The sequence below is a fragment of the Lacerta agilis genome, chromosome 12 (assembly GCF_009819535.1).
Source record: "Lacerta agilis isolate rLacAgi1 chromosome 12, rLacAgi1.pri, whole genome shotgun sequence".
In the NCBI taxonomy this organism is placed as follows: domain Eukaryota; kingdom Metazoa; phylum Chordata; class Lepidosauria; order Squamata; family Lacertidae; genus Lacerta; species Lacerta agilis.
The window spans coordinates 46,482,778-46,503,713 of record NC_046323.1 but is presented as its reverse complement, the minus strand read 5'-3'; the positions used below and the strand labels follow the sequence as shown (position 1 = coordinate 46,503,713).

The following is a 20,936-nucleotide window of genomic DNA, read 5'->3' as shown; positions in this document are numbered from 1 at the left end:
CCAGTGGAATTTGCATAATTAATTTTTTTATCTAGCTTCTACTGCATTTTCACTGCCTTCTAAATTAGCATTCACAAAAATCTTTCAATTCTTCCCTACCATTGGGAATGAATAATAGACTTCCCTCTTTCTACTGCTCAAGTGAGCAGGATGCATAGAGGCATCCCAGCCTTGGCAAGAAAAGTCCAGTAATCAACTATTAACTCCACTGCCTTTTATAGAAATTATTTTGTACTTTTATATTGTGCATTTGTTTTGAAGACTTTAAAATACTTTGTACTGTTCCCATGGCACATCCTCAAAAAAAGAAAAAGAAAAAAGGAACATCTTAATTCTTCAAATGCTTCCACATACAGTATTTATGTGTACATGGGTGTTTTGTGTCACATCAAAAGAAAAATGCTCTTACCATCTGTGCCACACTTTACCGTTGATTCCTGAGCAAGGCTGTTATCCATTACTAGTTGGTCCTTGTTGGCCACATCTCCTCCTCCTTCTGTTTCCATTTCATCTGCACAAACTTAAGCAGCAAACACTTTTAAAAATCTTCTGCAGCATTTATTGTATTACTCACCATCATTAACTTATCCTGGAGCTTGACCTTTTTGCTTCCACAAAATGATATTTTAAAAGTGAGCGCACACAGTTAATGGTTTACTATGCACAAGCTGATCCATCCACATTACTTCTCCACACCAGCACTGGGGCAAAACAAACCATAATCCCTGGTTTAGCAGTACATGCTTCGATCAAACCATGATCTGTAGCCAAAGTTTGTGCTTTTTTTTTTTTTTACTAATCATGGTTTGTTTCGACAAAACAAGTCATAATCCTTGGTTCAGGCATAATGCTATGCCAAGAATTATGGTATGTTTCATCCCAGTAGTAGCTGGGAAGAGTGAAGCAAGTGTGATAAGTTCATACAAAGTAAACCGTTAACTATGGTTTACTGTTATGCCTGAATGCTGTCAGCATGGTCTGAATGAGTTACATGAGTGCAAAATTTGGGTATAAGAGAAATCTTATTCATAAGTTATGGGAATGAGTTTTATAATCAACTAGGATACCATATGCACTTCTGTCAGGGTAAAGTGTCCTAAAGCTTGTGCTGCTTTAAATTTGGCAGAATTGTAGCACAGGTATTAACATTCTTGTACAAATTAACATTGCCACTTAAGACTGATCCTGGAAATAGCTTGACCCTCAGTGACTTCCACAGACTTTATCAAAGTGTAAAATAGGAAACTTTTATTCTATGTCCATGATTCAATGAAAACAAAGAAGAAATGCTGAACTTGGATTGTAAAACTTGTAAAAGCCCAACATTTCAAATTAATAATCTATCTTTTGGTCACAAACTCTCTGTAGTATATCCTAACCTGAAATCTACTTTCAAAAATCCAGAACAGTAACATGCTTTCATACTAGTAAAACTCATTAAAATGCACAAAAGCAAGCAGGAGCATGGAGACGACCTCTACAAGAATATTAAACTCTTAGCTCCTAAAAAGGAGATCCACAGAGAATATTACTGTTAAAAAGCACATGAATATGTCTTTTTATGTGAAAAAGCCTAGCAAAGTTCAAAATGGCAGAACAATTTGGAGTGCTGCTGAATTCAGTAACTAATCTGTTCGTCTTGGAGACTGACATCATTAAAGTGAAAACTTCAGTATGAGGAAATGATCATTTACATTGGTTTCAAATCTGAAATTATTGTACAAAAGTAATCTCTTAGGAGTATGGAATGAAACAACCCATCTCCTATAATAGTTTCATATTTTTCTTTGTTGTTAAAATGGCATTGCCACTCTTGCTGTGAGACAAGAATATATTCCACAATTTTTCTTCAAGTACAAACCATGGCAAAACCTATTCAATAAAATATTCTTCTGCTTGGCAGCATGTTCCCCTTTTTTAAAAAGCTGAGAATGGTGCTATAAAATTAGATATTCAATTTCTAGAAGATGTTTTAGTGTTAAAGGTTTTCTGGCTTTGTCCTGAGAGCCTTTGGAGCTGGAATCTCAATGACGTACAGTAATGTGAAGATTTTTTTTAAAAAAATATTATATCCCCCCCCCCAGTGCTCTTTGGCTGCAATGTTGGCAGCAATAATATTATATAGGAAGTGCTCCTCAAATATCAAATGAAAGACAAGCAGTGGACATGGAAAATATGAAAGGAGAAAGAGAGTCTTTTACCTATACCAGTTTCAGGAAGAAGTTGGGCAGTATCCATCACATCACATGCCTGTGCATGTGCATGTTCCTCTTCTGCTTCTAAGTATTTGCAAAGACTACAGGTGTATTCTCTTAAGTGAGTATCCAGTTCGTTATCAGGAAATTTGTCACATTCTATGTGAATCCACCTAAGAGAATCATTAGTCAAAAATTCACATTAATTAATTTATTTAAAATGTCCCACTGAAATCCTATCTTCATTGTAATTTTTTTTTATAAAAGAAAAATCTGTATTTTCTGGATTTTGGGGCACCTCAAATCAAACCAATACCTAAAATGGATTCATAAAAGCATCTGAATTCACATTACTTGCAGAACTGATACAATGTGCTACATTCACTAATGAGTAATTGTTTTGTGTACATAAACATAACTACAATAACCCTATAAGACTTAGTTCCAGATCTATTTAAAACTTGAGGAAGCCAACCATACACTGAACAGTTAACCCTATATGGGGACACAATTTATCAGAAGATTCTGAGAACCTTATAGCAAGTCTCATGATGGATGAACAGTAGTTGATGCGCATATTATATTGCAGAAAATGAAGCGTCTTCAATACCGTATTTTTAGCTCCATAGAACGCACCGGACCATAGGGCGCACCTCATTTTTAGAGGAGGAAACAAGGAAAAAAAATATTTTTCTGGTTTTCCTCCTCTAAAAGCCCTTTTTGTGTTTGTTTGTTTGTTTGTTTTTAGGATCAGCTAAAAGTTTTGCAGCTTTTTTTGCAAAGGGAAAAGCCCTGGCTTTTTTGAGGCTCAGCTAAAAGTTTTGCAGCTGTTTTTGCAAAGGCAAAAGGCTTTTTTTAGGATCAGCTAAAAGTTTTGCAGCTTTTATTGCAAAGGGAAAAGCCCTGGGTTTTTTTGGTGTTTTTTTTTGAGGATCAGCTAAAGGTTTTGCAGCTTTTTTTGCAAAGGGGGAAAAGCAAAGCTCCTTTTGCAAAGGGGGAAAAGCAAAGAGGAAAAGCCCCATTTTTATGAGGTTTAACTCACATTTCTGAAAAATCTTAAGGAAAGGCTGATTAGATTATCCAGACAGATAATGTAATCAGCCAGTCACATGTCCTGGGAAAACAAACAACCTCCCTCTGCAGCACATTCAACAAAGGAGGGTGGGGCTGAAAGGGAGCCGGGACTCTTATCTCTCTCCCGATCTCTTGCTGATCAGCTGCTGAACGGGTCCTTTCAACACTCCCTTTTCTCTTTGTAAAATAAAAAGCATGATCCTCTTTTGGCCCCTGGGCAATTCAGCTCCAGGGACCACCATTCGCTCCATAAGACGCACAGACATTCCCCCTTACTTTTCAGGAGGAAAAAAGTGTGTCTTATGGAGCAAAAAATACAGTAGATCAAAGTTGGATGCAACATGGGGCCACTTTAACAAAAAGGTCTGAGAGCCATTAAGAAGTAGCAGAGTTATCCAATCATTTAAAATGATAGTTAGGTTTCCTACCTTTTGCACATATGACAATGCAACTTGTCTTTTTGCAAGTCTGGATTGGAGGATTTTTCACAGAAAGGACAAGGCAAATTGTCTTGCTGACGGTAACAACTATCACACATAAGACAGTTGTGATGCCACTGACTACTGGTCCGTGTGCCACATTCTGCACATACCCTGCAGTTCTGAAAATATGAGAAAAGGAAGTCTTTCCTGTTTACGATACTATGCTATTGCATCAAAAACAATCACTGGCAAACATGTTCTACATTGACAGAAAAAGGAACTTTAATTTCATTTATTTGAAGTTTAACGAGCAAAACTAAGAGTCCATAATCTATTCAAAACGCAGCCTAAGGGTAAATTTTCACACTGCACTTCCACTAGACAAGAAAGTCTTTGACAAAGATGTCTTTTATGGGACATAGTTCTCTTGCCAGTAGAAACTTAAGTCTCCACGCAGACACGATCAAAAGGATTATTAACCTTTGAGGGACAGAAAATAAAATGAAAAGCATCCTTTCTTCCTCCTGAAAACTGAATTATATACTAACTCTTGACAATGTAAATATAATCTGAATAAATATCTGTTCCTCTGTTGTAAGTTGGAACTTCTTTTTCCTTGTAAATGTCAATTGCAAAGGGGTGAGAAACTGATCTCATGATTTCTAAATCTGTACTAAACAGTTATTATGTGAGAGAAGAAAGAATATTGTGTCATATATTTAGTTTATGTGTGAAGAACCACAGCTCAGTGGCAGAGCAATACCCTTTCTATGACAAGGGTAACAGGTTAACCACCAAATCTCCAGAAAGAGCTGAAAGAGAATCCTGTCTGAAATCCTGAAGAGCTGTTGCCAGTCATTGTTAACAATACTGAACTACCGTATATACCCGAGTATAAGCCGACCCGAATATAAACCGAGGCACCTAATTTTCCCACAAAAACCTGGGAAAGCTTATTGACTCGAATATAAGCCGGTTCACCTTTGCCGCTGTGGAGGAGGAGGAGGAACGAGCAGCCCGAAAGCAACCCTTTGGGCTGCTCCTTCCTCTTCTTCCTTTGCCAAGTTTGCATTTATGCGAGCAGTTCAGGAATAGAACAAGCTGCCTGGGGAGAGTAAAGAACCGCCGTTCTTGTACACTTCTTAAGGAATGGTTGAATGGGGAGAGCGGGTGGCGGCACGAGCGGAGAGAAAGGGCTTCTTTCTCGCCACCCCCACCACCCGCCTCACTTGAGTATAAGCCGAGGGCAACTTTTTCAGCACAAAAAATGTGCTGAAAAACTAGGCTTATACTCAAGTATATATGGTAAATAGACCAGGTGTGACTCAGTATCAGGCAGTTTTCTATATTCCAAGTACTGCTACTATCCATGGCAACTGAGAAAGAACTGAGGTACTGCTGGACTCCCATCTCCCAGCTGTCCCAAACCAACATGGTCAACAGTCAGGGTTATGTGAACTGTAGCCTAACAACATTTGAAGAGCCACAGGTTAGCTACCCTGATTTAAATTAATCCACCCTGACATAATTGCCTGGTTGCTACTGCCTCTTAACATGACAATATGCTTATGCTAGGAGAGCAAAAGGAGAACAAGTTCAGCTTCTCTTCTTGTCCTTCCCTCTCCTCACTGTACTATGTTGCATATGAATCAAACCCCAGTTGTTTTCATCCTTAGAAGGTTCTCCTTTACACAAGTAAAGAAGATTCCACACTGAAGACGTGAATTTATGTTAAAAGCATTATGCAATTGTAAATGTGTCCTCTCAAGGTAAACCAGTTTGGAAATGTAGTAAGTACCGTATATTTTTATTGACAGTTAAGTATAGCTACCTTCTAATTATTATTTTTTAAACGGGAATTTAGTTATTACAAGCTATGAAACTCCAGGAATCTGGCAGGCAGAAATTCTATATAACATCGCAAGCATCTGGCTGGAGTGCAATAAATTCCCCATCCAGAAGGCAAATAAAAATAACAGAATATTTGGGAAGGAAATAACTAATGCAGCTCAGAGAAATGTCATTTATAGAAAAACAAGAAACATTTTTTAAAATAAAGCTTACATCTGTTAGTGCAATCAACAGCCTTAAGTATCAGTCTATTTTAACTAGCCATAGGTGTTAAATCTCAGAAAATACGCATTGTTCAAATTTTGTGATTATATGTTCCTATTTTGACAAAAGTCTAGTTTGGATTGATCATTATGATCTATTTATATTCCTACACTTATTTTTTTCTACATGTCTTTCTTTAAAAACATTTTAAAATACATGAAAGGGGGTCACAGACAGTAGTAACAATAAAATACTCTACCAAAATATATTAATTAAAGGTTTGACAATGATTTATATTATTGAATATTACTGAATCCATGCTGTTAATATATTATTAAAACATCTCCTTGTACAATTCTCCATAAGTTTTTGGTGGGTTCCTTCTCATCCTGTTTATTAATAAAAGCAATAAAAGCAGACCATGTTGCAGAAAATTAATCAATTTCCTTTGTTCTCTTTTTGCCCAAACTTGTCTAGTTGTTTTTTCCATCAATATAACAATTGTCCTTATTTGGTTATACCATGCTTCTAATGACAGATCTTTAGAATTCTTCTGGCATTACATAACTATTATTAACCATTTATTAACTAATAAATGTGATGCTACAAACAAACAAAATAAACATTTTCTTATATACTATTTTGACATTTTGGCCACTAAAGATTGCCGCCTTTGGATCCATCTGTATTTCCTACTTTACTGTAAGACTACATTCTTTCAAGATACCTTCCAAAATCCATGCACATATTGGTACACCCAACAATATGGAAATATGTTCCTCATGCCTCCCATCCCATCAATCAGGGTGATGTAGAACCATAAATATGACTAAGGGTAGTCAGGGTCATATACCAGCAGAGAAAAACTTTCAGAGGATTTTCCTGTATTTTTGCGAAGATTGAATATAATGGCTTTGTAAGCCAATTACTATTTCAATCCTCTATTATTTCTTTAAAATATCATGCTCATGTTTCATTTAAACTTTGGAATGATCCAATTTGTCTCAACTATCAAAATTTTGTAAAAAATAATAATAATCCATCCCTTTTATTATGGAATCAGTCACAAGCATGAACAACTCAACTACTAGTAACCTTATTCCTGATATCTTGATTTCAGTTATAGAAAAGAACTTGGGTGTTATTAGAACCAGTTTATAGATACCATGCCCAACTCTTCTTTCAGCTGAAGACCTGATTTGGGAGTCACTACTGCAAACAGATCACATATGGAAACTATACCCATTTTTCCACTGGTTAAAATACTGAATTTTGTCCCTATTGACAAACCATAGGTGTATTAAAAAGGGAGTAAGCAGAGAGAAACATGGAGAGAGTTTACTCTGCCATTTCCTCCACACTATAAGTGTTCAATTAAGGAAGGGATTATCTATAGCTTCTTGATACTTTTAATTGGTATAAAAGGTAAACCTTGAACCCTATACTTGGTCAAACTCTTTGCTTCAATATTAATCCACTGATTTTTCCGCTTTACTATGAAGTAATTTAAGAATATGTGCATAATTTAAGAATTATGAGCTGAAAAGCCTCATAATAGTGGTATATTTGGCATACTTATCCCTCTTTTTTGCACTTATTTCAAAAGATTGTGATTGACAGAAGTAAAGGTCACTTGAAAATCAACATGAGATTAACCAGAGATTCTGTGTGTTGCTATTCATTAGCTGAAGTGAGTTCAGTAGGCTAAAAGAACATAAAAGCAGGCTTCTTATGTAATCAACTTCCAATTTCAAAATGTAAACTCACTTTGCATTTCCAGCCATTTGTTGGTACAGAGTCCATAACTGGTTGTAAACAAAAAGTATGATACCCTTTGTCACATGTATCACACACAAGCATCTTGTTGTCTTCTCCAGAATGCCTAGGAAAGAGGTTAGCAGTTTAAGCTTGCTGGATAGGAAGGAAAATACTTTTAAAAACAAAATAGCACTTTGCAGCACTTTACACAAAACAGTAAAGCACCAACTATGAAATAAGTTAGATGATCCAATGCTGAAGCCTGAAGTCACATCTAATAATATAGAGCCAATACTTCAGTTTCATTACTTGACTCTATTAAATGTCATGCTACTCCACCAGTGCAACATTTCAAATCATAATTATGCACTCACACATATTAATAACAAATGGTAGAAAGGGAAAATTAAAAAGTCTAACAACTCCTAATTGTTATGGAAGTAATGGAATGCTAATCAAAGCCTTGCCATGTGTGCTAAAGTTGCTGCAGATAATGTGAGAAGTGAATGATACAGGAGAAGTGAGTAGGTGGGAGAGGTCTTTTCTTTTCACTTCCTTGAAACCAACTCAACTAGGGCTCTGTTGTGCCATGTTTTGCGTCAGTAAACAAACAGAATCCACAATCCATTGTGGGCCTCCAGCACCAAGAGCAAATATTCCTAATGGAATGTTTTCTCCACACTTCACTCAAGCGTAAAGAAGCCATATCCAACATTTTGGTAAGCAAATCAGGTTTGGTTATGCAAAGTGGAAATCAGGGACCATTCCCATAAACCTGTCTAAGTGCTTATCTTCAAGTTCCACAGAAGAAGAAAAGGAGGAATTTAACTAAACAGCCTTTAGTTAAATTCACTTACACCTTTTATAACCATGGTCAATACATTAAAACAGATCTCCAAGTCTGCCTCACCTCTCAATTTCTGCCTCAGAGAGCACCCTCTCCCATTTTAAATAATACAATTTTATGGGAATTTCCTCTTCCAACTACCAAAGCACCTTGTCACCATTATCAGGCTCTGGTGACTGCAGAACTGTCACAGGACAGGATTGGGTTTCACAACTCACTGCAGTTCTAAACACAATAAAACCACAGTCTACTTTTGCTTACTTGCAGTTCTGGCACACTTTGCAATCAGGACACTGCCAACCTGCCCGTTTTATAGGTGTCACTTGTATATCCAGGCACATTCCATGGTAATGCTGGCCACAGGTAGTACAAAAAAGCTGATCTAAGAGGTCGCCAGGGCTATCACACACTGCACAGTTTGCTTCTTCTTTTGCTATAAATTAACAGATGAATTTTGTATCATTTTAGAAGGAGTCGTCATAAAGCTTTACATTATATAAATATTTTTATCCTGTTATTCCAATGCTACATAAGGATTACGTAAGCTGGCAAAATACAACTGAAGAATATGTAAGAAATCAGACGTTTAACTGCATATGAAAGCAGACTGTGCATTATGACACTTTGCATAGCAAACTGCTTCACACAGGTTACATCCTTTAAAAATGAAACTAGTATTGGAAAATTTGTCCTCCAAAACTTTTAAAAGACAAGCAGCATAGTGGGAACAATTATTTACTAATATATTAAGAGTGATGATTACAAAGTGGGTGGATGAGCGGCCACAAGTAAGCTAATGGTAGGCAGCCTAGCTTCCTTCCCTTGTTTCTCACGAGTTTGTTTGAAGAGCTACAGATTGGGAAAGGAGAGAAATGGATTTCCTGCCACTTTCCTGGCTGTAACCCTTCACCTTACTCAGGGCAGCTAGAATTAAAGGCTGGAAACTGGGAAAGGCTGGGACATAACTCTCTTCCCCAATTTCCTTTTATTATAGTTGAATAAAAGGTAAACAATAAAGAATTGATCTGGATCCAGTAACAAAAATAGGAATTTTGAACTGATCATCAACAGGTATGAACTGCAGCTTTAGCTCACTACTGCTACTTACATCTTTGTGGAGCCTGGTCAATGTGGTCTGGGCAAAGAAGGGAAAAATTATTAAAGTCCTGAAATGTGCCTGCTCCAGCAGCACATGGATAATGGTACATCTGGGTGCATTTCTCTTCACAGCATTTGATAGTGGCTCCAAGGTGCTTGCAATATGCACATCGCTGAAAAACAAAGCATATACCTATTTAGTACTGTATTTAAAATCAATCCCACTAGGCAGAAAGTTCACAGGAATATAGCATTTTTCTGTGTGCTATGAGTTTTTCACTATTTCCTAGCTTTATTTTCACAATTTTCATGTGAGTTAGGTTAGGAAAAACAGATAGTGACTTAGTCCAAGTCATCCAGTAGACCTCAGAGCTGACTGGAGATTGGGATTTGTATTTCCTGTTCACAAACCAATAATCCATTTACTGTAGGCACTATGAAATACACACCTCTAATGGTTTTGGTTTTGCACAATGAGCAATTGACTCACAGGGCCAGACTATGCACGAACAATGGAGTTTTCAGGCTGAAGATATTCCAGTTCAATTTATCCAACACAATATATTTTTCAGTCCCTTTCATTACCCCAGTCATAACTTTTAAGAAAAAATTCAAAGCATGGAATTCACAACAAAATAGTGTATGGTGATTCATAAATGAATTTATTACAGCAAACCATTAAATAAATTATTCACCTCATCTATACTAATTGTTTTAGACATATAAGTAGAGTAGGCATTTTCTTAACATGTTCAACGTGTTCATTATGTTGAATGTCCAGTAGTTTTTCATGTTATTTGTTTTGTGATTGGTACACAAGTTAATAAAATAGATCTTGGAAGAGATACTAAAAGTTGTATATTTCTACTGGTGAAAAATAATGTACCATGGAAAGTAAAATTATGAATATATTAGCAGAACATATCATTACACTGAATATATCTGTATAACAGTATGACAGACAACCTAAATCATCAGTATTTATTAGCATGCTTGTACCTGTGGAAAAAGATGAGGAATGACTCAATATGTGATGCCATTATATATCAGAAAAGATACTGCATCATCCATCTCATAAAATTTCAGAGATACAAATAGTTTCAATCATTTCATTTTTCATTGTAACAGGATTGAAGGGTATCATGTCAGTAAAAGGAGCATATATAGCTTTTGTTTCTAGATTTGCATTTTGTCATTGATTATATATTTATTAACTTTGTGTTATATGCACCAATTTATGGTGTCTGGAGTTTTCAACACTTAAAAGCGAGAGAAATCAACGTTTTCAATTCTTCGAAACAAAAGGGTTTTTTAAATTAAAATTATTTACAAACACAATACCTTTAATAGTATCCCAATTAGTGTACAACAATCTAAACACACAAAAATCAGTCATAAATGATGAACACAGTAAATGTTTCAAAGATACTCATAGCAAGTAATTCAAATTACAGATATTAGATGTAAATACCACCATAGCCCACTGACAAATGAGCCCAGGTCTTCACTTGCCCTGAAAAGAAATAAAAATAAAAAGAGATGCCAAACTGTTCTCCCTTATCAGGGAGTTTCACAACATCAGTGCAACGATAAAGAACACCTTGCTCTAAGCCCTCACTGCTGAAAATACAGGATCCAAAACGAAGTCTTCCTATCCAGCTTCAGTGGCTGGTATGGAATATGCAGAAGGTACTTCTTCAGGTATGCAGGGATATGGGGATTTAAATTAAACCTTGCACAGAAGGATCATCTAGCATTGAACTTCTACTGTTGTAAGATTATTCCTTAGGAATTGAGGATAGACATTGTCAGTTATAACAATCAAGTAAGAATAGCAGCCTTTAAAAATAAGCAGTCCATTAATTGGTGTTGTGGCGCCACACCAGAAATTCTCATACAGTGGTGCCTCGCTAGACGAAAATAATTCGTTCTGCGAGTGCTGTCGTATAGCGAATTTTTCGTCTTGCGAAGCACCAACGAGAGAATAGCGGTTTGACGAAAAAAAGAAAAAAAAAAATCGGAAATTTTTTCGTCTTGCGAGGCAAGCCCATTGAAAAATTCGTCTTGCGAGACAGCCTTCCGCTAGCGAATGCCTTTCGTCTAGCGAGTTTTTCGTCTAGCGAGGCATTCGTCTAGCGGGGTACCACTGTATACAGATTCCACAATCAGCACTTCATCCCCTATACACCAAGGAGATACCCTTTGTCAGGTAGCTCCAAATGACTGGACCATCGACTCCTTGGAGTATTAGTAAAGATCAAATAAATCCCCATAGCTTGAAACCTTGTTGCCTAGAAGAAGTCAACAGCTGCATAAAAAGGCATCGACCCATTAACTGTCCAGATACAGCGCTCAGTGTGGGGGCATTAAACTTTACCACCTAGACCAGACATTTTAAATTTAACATATCAAATTATTTCAATTGTAGTGATAATTCAAGAGATGTTTTGCATAGGGACTATTATATTTCCATCTTCCATTAAATCATCTTTTTTCCACTATTGGGCATAGGCAAATGAAGTGAGGAAATAATTAACAGGCTGAATAATATGCAATAGACTGCAGAATTCAGGTCTTTTCCTCCATAGGATTTCTACTGTCTGCAACAACACCATGCCTGGGCACACTGCAGGACCAAGTCTAATTAGTGAAAAGCAAAAGCAAATTGGAATACAGTACACAGATAAACGGAGCAACACACATTACAGATTGCTATAAAGTACTGCAGCTAACAACATGGTATAAATTAAAATTCAACATACACATGTTATAAAGCTTTGGCAGTTCCTTAGGTCAAGACAGCTTCCTCCATTAGTCCCAGCTGCAGGAGTGCTAACCGTGGTCCTGAACCTACTGAACTCTGAATTAGCACCTTGATCCTTGTCCAGGGTCCTGACCTTGCCTTAGATCTTGGCCAATTCTGAAACCCTGGGTCATCAACTCCTCTCACAATGGATAGTTGGGAGAGGAGGAAGAACAAACCCTTGCAACACTGGTGGCATTCACACATAAGGCAAAAGCAGGAAGTAACCTTCAGGGAGGTGCTGCCACTTCCTGTACCTCTCTATTAACCTCAGTTCAAAGCTTCCTGCAGACCATTGTCTCTCAATGTGCCAATGGCCTCTGAAAAGCTTATAACCTAATCTCCCATAAGCAGAATTCTCTCCACAATTGAAGACTGAAATGGTGCCACTTTTTAAGTTACTCATATACTCTGAGTTGAGAACATATCTTCCATAACAAATTAGCATGTCTCCGTAGGAAGGTCAACTTCAGTCTGGAAATCACTACTTCATAACTCAATTAAAATACCTTGCCGTTTTGCTGAATTCTTCATATAATCACTATAATGTATCAAGCTTTACTATGTTCAGCCACTGACATCCAACCTGTACATAGCAACAATTTGCCTAGTATGTTAGAGTGCAGTTAAACTGTGTAGCAATATATTTATTTTTAAAAATGTTTATATCACGGCTTTTTTTAAAAAATAAAAGGTTCAAAAGTGGCTAATAAAAAATATACCATTAAATTAAAATACAACAAAACACTCTCAAGATACGACTAAAACACATAAAATCATTACTATAAAAGAAAAACATAAGCCAGGAAAAAAAATCTTAAGTACTGTATCAAAAGCCCTTCAGCTAAAGTTCACTAATAACTAAGTATTTTCCTAAAAGGAAGGTTTTCACACTGATAGAAGACCAACAAGACAGGAGCAAGACAGATTACTCTGAGCAGGGAATTCCAAAGTCTAGGGACAGCCACTGAAAATATTCCAGTGAAAATAAAATTAATATTACTGATATTATTTGTTACATTTCCATTTAAAATGCTGTAGGTGACCATATTCAATATGCATCACATTCAAATACAAATGCACTGTGGATATTTGAATTTTTTACCCCAAACTTCCAATGTATATGGTTTCCATTATTTAAAAAAAAATAACGAACACAACTTCTTTAAAAGGAGTTCCTGTTTTTAAAAAGTACAATAATTACAATTGTATATAACTTTTCTAACCTCAGTCTTTTAACTCCATTGGGCAATCAAGTTAGCAGCACTGACCCCTCAACTTCACAATGTTTCCTCCTCAGGTTATCAGCCAAGTTTTCTTGTCATCAATTTTACGCAAGGGGATTGCATAAAATTAGATTTTCAGAAATGAGAACAATCTGGATAAACTTGAGAAACACTGAAAAATGCCTCACACATGTTGATTTACAATATTATGTAGTGAAACTGAGGAGGGTAGGAAATGAAAGGCAATGAACTAAACCCTTACAACACATGGTTAAAACCATGTCGGCAATTAGAAGCATTTGGAAACTTCGCAAGAAAACCACTTTATAAACAATGTGGTTTATGAAATCTGAATAAGGAAAAAAACCCTATGGAAATCAGCATTTGTTTAAACCATATACAAGTAATAAAGCAGTCAGAAGTACTAAATCCCCACAGGGAAGTTTTACAACAGCTGCTGACTGGAAGGCTTATTTTTTTTCCTGCAGCAGAAGCACTGTTTTGCTACAAACGAGACAAGAAGTTATGATCCAAGGAGCTCAAGTATGTTGTTATTGTAACTCTGCCTGACCTTTAACAAAGAAGAGTTCAAACAGCACACAATTAAAATGTTTTTAAAGGTGTGTTACATAAAAGCTACCACTGTAATTCTGAAGCACAGAAATATTTCATAAGGACATTTTTAAAAAAATAATAATCAGAAAATGTCAAAGCACACTGCACAACTGACTGAATGGAATTTAAAGTAGCAGCAGGTAGGGCATTTGATATTGGCTAAAGATGCCTCTTAGCAGGCACCTTTATTTTGCAGAACAAAACTTTGTTTTGCATGATCCAGAAAGCAAGCTCTCAGAACAAGCATTTTTCCATGGTTAGTACAGATCTAACAGTTTTGACATGTTATTTGTCTTGGATAAATATTCTGCTTAGTGCTATTGAACTAAGTAAAAAATTAAGACCAGAAACCCAGCACCTATCTCTTCCATATAGCTAACAATGGCCTATTTTCTCCCATATCTTTCTTTCAGTTTCTTCCTGCTTTCCTGGCTGTTTCACACATTTTATTCCAGCCATGCATTCTATCTTTCCTTCTACTTAGAATCCTATAAGTGTAGAGTTGGAGGTGACCCCAAGGGTCATCTAGTCCAGGAATCTCAACTAGATCATATGTGACATATGGCCATCCAGCCTCTGCTTTAAAAAAAAAAAAAAACCCTAAGGAAGGAGAGTCCATTCTACTGTCTAACAGCTCTTACTGTCAGAATGCTCTTCCCGAGGTTTAATTTAAATCTCCTTCCTTGTAACTTGAATAGATTGGCTCAGGTCTTACCCTCTGGAGCAGGAGAAAACAAGCTTGCTCCATCTTCCAGGCGACAGCCCTTTAGATATTTGATGATGGCTATCATATCTCCTCTCAGTCTGCTCTTATCCAGGTTAAACAGACCCAACTCCCTCAACCATTCCTCATAAGGCTTGGTTTCCATACACTTTATCATCTTGGTTGCCATTTCAGCTTGTCAATATCCTTCCCAAACTGTGTGGCATAGAACTGGACACAGTACTCCAGGTGTGGTCTGATCAGGGCAGAATAGAGCGGGACTATTACTGTATATTCTGGCGTATAAGACTACTTTTTAATCCAGGAAAATCTTCTCAAAAGTCAGGGGTCGTCTTATACGCCGGGTAGAGAATCTGCGGTCGAGTATATCTCAAACTCTATATTTTAACTGGAAAAGTTGGGGGACGTCTTATACGCCCAGTCGCTTTATACGCCGGAAAATACGGTAATTCCCTTGAACTATACCTTTGTTGATACAGCCTAGAATAGCATTAGCTTTATTGCTGTAACACCAGACTGTTGACTCATTGGTAACCCACAGGAATAAGTAGATACAATTCTGCCATTGCTTAATTAAATAAGTTTCCATAGATCAGTCAAGAGGACCAAAAAGAGAACAATTCTATCTTGATTACTCTTTCTCTTTTTTCCTAGCTTTGCCATTTTCCCCAAGATGGAGGAGCTGGCGCTTCAATTTCTGTCATGAAGGAAAACGGAAAAATAAAAAATGCACCTGAGCGAAGAAGAAACGGAGGCAGAGATCATTCTTTCTTTTTATTCCAGCTAGAATGAAGGAAAGTGCTTAAGTGGAATGTGATAGGAACTCAGGATGTCATATGATTCTCCACAATGCAAAACTTATTCATCTGATGTCATAGAAGTCCATAGTGAAAGGGAAAGGGGGTTGAGTGATCCCAAAAGAAGTTCTTAATTACAAAGAGAGCTTCTGGCTGCTGGATAGCAGGTGTCTTCTGGAGAGGAAAAATTCCCTATCTCTCCCTTTGTGGTGACTTCCCTTATTCTCTATTATAGCTGCCTTTTGCATACCTTTTTCCTATTCTCCCAGTCAGGACCTTAATGCTAAATTTGGTTCTCTCCAAACAGTACTGATTTGCCATAAGCAAACTCTGACAGCTAATTTGTCTATATTGCATCCATATAAAGCAATTAGACAGCAAATGTTAAAACATTATTGTAATTTCCAACCTATTAAAAGCTACTGTATATACCCGAGTATAAGCCGACCCGAATATAAACCGATGCACCCAATTTTCCTACAAAAACCTGGGAAAGCTTATTGACTCGAGTATAAGCCGGTTCACCTTTGCCGCTGTGGAGGAGGAGGAGGAACGAGCACCCCGAAAGCAACCCTTTGGGCTGCTCCTTCCTCTTCTTCCTTTGCCAAGTTTGCATTTATGCGAGCAGTTCAGGAATGGAACAAGCTGCCTGGGGAGAGTAAAGAACCGCCGTTCTTGTACACTTCTTAAGAAATGGTTGACTGGGGAGAGCGGGTGGCGGCACGAGCGGAGAGAAAGGGCTTCTTTCTCGCCACCCCCACTACCCGCCTCACTCGAGTATAAGCCGAGGGCAGCTTTTTCAGCACCAAAAATGTGCTGAAAAACTAGACTTATACTCAAGTATATATGGTATGTAAAATTTAATTCGTCTGCTGCTCAGCTTGACTACATTAGTTAAACAAATTCTTCCACAGTACAGGCATACCTCAGAGATATTGCAGGTTCAGTGCCAGATCACCACAATAAAGTGAATATCACAATAAAGCAAGTCACACTTTTTTTTTAGTTTCCCAGTGCATATAAAAATTAAGTTCACACTATACTATACTATACTATACTATACTATACTATACTATACTATACTATACTACACTATACTGTATTAAGCCAGGCCCCGCTGGTTGCAGGGGCAGGGAGGAGGAGCCAGCTCCACTCCCGTGGCCACAAGAGGGGCAGTGGGGGGGGGCGGCCAGGCTGCACCAGCATCCTTGTTAGGAGCAATATCCACAAAGCACAAAAATGTGAAGTGGAATAAAACAAGGTATGCCTGTATATTATTTTTCTCAAGCATTTTTTAGTATTTAATCTACAAATGGATAAAGAAGGAGAGAACACACTGGGACTACTTTCCACACTCTCTATTCTTTTTCTATTATTTTCCATTTCTTTATTTTACAACTTAAAAATTTAAATAACTTAATTGCTGTATGAGTTTTCAACATGTATTAAGACTAGCCTTATTCAGCATTTCCTGGGGGGACTAAACACATTTGCCAACTTTCTGTATTGAATTCCACAGTACATTAAGCATGATTCTTAGCTGAAGCAATTAACTGTTAAGTAAATTGTATAGTTTTGATAAATATTTGAAAACATTGATTCTTCAATCCTTTAACTATGTCCCAAAACAGATGTGCACAACTGCAAATTCTATTTGCTTCCTGGTTTCTGAAGTGTAATGACATTTTTACAACCACACACGATGCCCTCACCCAGGAGTAAAACAAACCATAATAATTCTTCACCATCTGTTTCTTAATTTTGCATTCAGTTAACTTTGCATTCCAAACTAAAAATCATTTATTTCATAACACACATTGTTCAATTGGCAGAAATTATAGATGGTAATTTTTTAAGGACTTATATCTGTAATGTTTCCATTGCTCTTAATTTAAGTGCTATTAAAGCTACCATATGGAAGACCCATGTTTATTCTACTCCAAGAACCATTGCCCACTATAGCAAGAAGGTCATTTGCACTCTCTCCCAGTTCTGCCCCCTGATATCATACAATTGCATTTAAAAGGTATGGTGAATATTGGAACTTTTGAAGCATATTCACAAAGATGTGTTTTTAAACATCTTCCAAGACAATAATGCCCACTTACAACATAAAGAACTCATAATCCATCTACTCTCAGCAGCCAGGAACATCATAACCAGACACTGGAAAGACCTGACAGGAGTAAACATGGACCAATGGTACCAAGTAGTATGGGAAACAGCCCTACTAGAAAAACTAACCAGTAACCTGAAACTGACACGGGGACAAACAAAAGAAGACACCTTCACCCCGGTATGGTTCCCCTTCATCACACACACAGCCCAACAAGACAATGACAAAAATCTACCGACAGCATACAAATCAATATGGCTAACCTGATCCAAAACACCCACCCATCCCACTCACAAAGGAAACCAAAGATCACCACAGCCAACCACAAATGAACAATCACACCCTACGCCAATCCCGACCTCTCTCACCGCCAAAGAAGCACAAGTGAACAACAGAGAACCTACACAAACAACGCTGACACCAAACCCTACATATATTAAGGAAAACAGAAACATTGTCACCCCACCTCACCCATCTCCCCATCCCACCCACCTCTTTCCCCCTTCTCTCCCTAATGTCTCAACAGCCAAAACTGATTTGTAAAAATGTTACATGGAAAAAATACGAGAGAGACATTGCACACACTTTTGTAAATCAAGAAAATCGTTAATAAAAAAGAAGAAAAAGAAAAGAAAGTTACACTAATTAAATACATCAAGATCTGCAAGCTCACATATTGTCCCAATACAGCTTTATCTCACTTTTCTGACTAAACATAAAGCACCTAGTATGCCTGAAGGGGTGTGGGGGTGGGGGTGCTAAGGCTCCACAGTGAACAAAACAGAATGAACAAAACTATACAATCGTAGAAAATACCAAAATCCACAGAGGGAGAGATAATTTCAAATGCTGCCAAAGGCCTTGGTAAATAAAAGGTTTTCTTTTTGAACTGGCACCTAAATAATACAGTGAGTGGCTGCCAAATGAAACTGGGGAGGTGATTTCACAGTCTAGTTGCAATCCCAGAAAAGGTTCTGACTGCCTGGCTACCTAACTTAGCAGCAAAAAGTGTAAGCAGATGGAACAGAACGTGAGTATGTGTGTGTGTACCCCCCCCACACACACACGGGCAGAGTTGTATAAGAACAGGCAGTCCTTAACACACTCTAGTCCGTGGCTGGCTTTAAAGGTTAAAAACAGCTGTTTGAATTGTGCCTAGAGACAAACTGGCAGGTAGTGCAAGTCCTTGAGCACTGGAGATATATACTCAGACCTAAGAGCCCTACATAATAACCTGGTGGCTGTGTTCTGTATGAGTGGAAAATTTCTGGACAGTCTTCAGAGGCAGTCCTGGACATAAGACTGCAGTACTTTAAACTTTGATATAATTGGCCTCTGGTTCTGCTTTGCGTTAATAGAGACAGACCCCACGATAGCGGGAGATTGTTGGTGAAGGAAAAACAAGGATGATTGGAGGTACCGGTAATTATCCTTGCAAATTCCCCCCAGGGGTGGGGGTGGGGTGGGGATCGAGCTTCACTTGAGGTTCATCCCGGTACCTGGCTCTCACTCCGGCATGGAATGCAGGGGGCAGGGAGGCGCTGAGTGCAAAAGCACTTCGCCTGCTGAAAAGCCTGCAAATCCGACATTAAGAAGCAGAGGTTCTCCTGTTAAAGGTAAAGGGACCCCTGACCATTAGGTCCAGTCGTGTCCGACTCTGGGGTTGCAGCGCTCATCTCGCGTTAATGGCCGAGGGAGCCGGTGTACAGCTTCCGGGTCATGTGGCCAGCATGACTAAGCCGCTTCTGGCAAACCAAAGCAGCGCACGGAAACGCCATTTACCTTCCCGCTGGAGCGGTACCTATTTATCTACTTGCACTTTGACATGCTTTCGAACTGCTAGGTAGGCAGGAGCTTAATTAGAGCTTAATTGGACTAAAGTACAGGGACGTGCTAGAAGAGATGAGATCACAAACTGCAGAACAAAACCAACTGCAAGGACTTTAAAGTTTGAACTTGAGACAAGACTTCATTCAGTGCAAAAGACTGGGGGGGGGAGGGCAGCCTATGATTTCTTTATTTAAAGTTTTCTTCTCAACATTTATGATTTGGCAACCCTCCTCTGAATGTTAGTTCAAATTATATTTGTACAAGAGAGGATGGAAGAAATTGGATTATAAATATGGAATATAACATCAACTGGAACTATGTGTGTAAAAAAAGGGAAAAGGGAGGGAAGCTCTATTTTGCAAAAGGTTTACATGGGAAACTTAGAGCTGATTCTTCCCCATCCTTTATTATTTATGGAGCGAACTGAATAATGCTAAGAGGAATTGGAATTTAATTTAATTGGAAGTATAATTGCTCATATATCTTCAGTTGGAAGGAAGGATGAAAGGAGTTTGTTAACTGCCAAGGAACTGATAAGGTTCTTTATTGAGTCATCTGCAGTTCCACAAGCTGCTCTTTTTCCCAGACTGAGAGGAAAAATGGGGAAAACAGGTTATTGGGACAGTGACTTTTGCAGCTAATGTTGAAGTTGCAAAACAATGAAGCATGGGAAGGAGCGATGGAGAAATTTCTGGAACAATGGGATATCAGCTCTGCCCAAGGCATGATGGATAACAGCAACAACCAGGGGAATGAAAGATATAACATCTTACAAGGACAGGAAGAAACAACACCAACAGAATAATTGCCACACACAGGAAGAACAAGGATATAGTTTGAGTTCCTCACTTGTATCTTTAGAAATGATTTAATGTGTCAACATGAACAGAAGTTATTAATATTGTAGTTGTTGTATAAGGGATTATTATTATGACTGAAATGGAATGGAAATCAATAAGATTTTGGAATGCAGAAATTAACCAAATAATCAATTCATTAAATCTGGCACATGGGGGGCACTTTATCTAAATTATAAAATTCGGTATTTGAATGATTGGTATTAATAAATTATATTATAAATTGGTATTGTTATAATGAGGCTATTACTGGATTGTAATTGAAAAATAAAAATTATTATCAATAAACCTTGATGTTATCAAAGCAGAGTAATTATGGCAAGATCAAGTTAATTCAGAAGAGCTCCTGCTAGCTAACCAATGAAAGGTGCTTTTAGGCTACAGATGCCACTTGAACATGCAACTGCAGATTTGGATCTAAAAAGCACACCCAAACTGCAGACCTGATCTTTCTGGAAGGGTCCAATCCTATAGAAACAGGCTGAATATTAACTATTAGAATAATTTTTGCAATCCACC

At 37.7% G+C, this 20,936-nt stretch overlaps 1 protein-coding gene across 12 annotated transcripts in view; it reads right to left on the bottom strand.

The window, feature by feature from the left end:
• The window catches only part of KMT2C (lysine methyltransferase 2C), a 162,220-nt gene that overhangs the window by 75,734 nt on the left and 65,550 nt on the right, over nucleotides 1-20,936 (bottom strand). For all 12 annotated transcript variants that reach the window (XM_033165512.1, XM_033165515.1, XM_033165514.1 and 9 more), the window contains 6 exons: nucleotides 9,460-9,622; nucleotides 8,613-8,784; nucleotides 7,514-7,628; nucleotides 3,698-3,870; nucleotides 2,202-2,368; nucleotides 410-520 (listed from right to left, as the gene is read on the bottom strand). In XM_033165512.1, coding sequence (XP_033021403.1) covers nucleotides 410-520; nucleotides 2,202-2,368; nucleotides 3,698-3,870; nucleotides 7,514-7,628; nucleotides 8,613-8,784; nucleotides 9,460-9,622 — 901 coding nt within the window. The remainder of the gene's footprint in view (nucleotides 1-409; nucleotides 521-2,201; nucleotides 2,369-3,697; nucleotides 3,871-7,513; nucleotides 7,629-8,612; nucleotides 8,785-9,459; nucleotides 9,623-20,936) is intronic.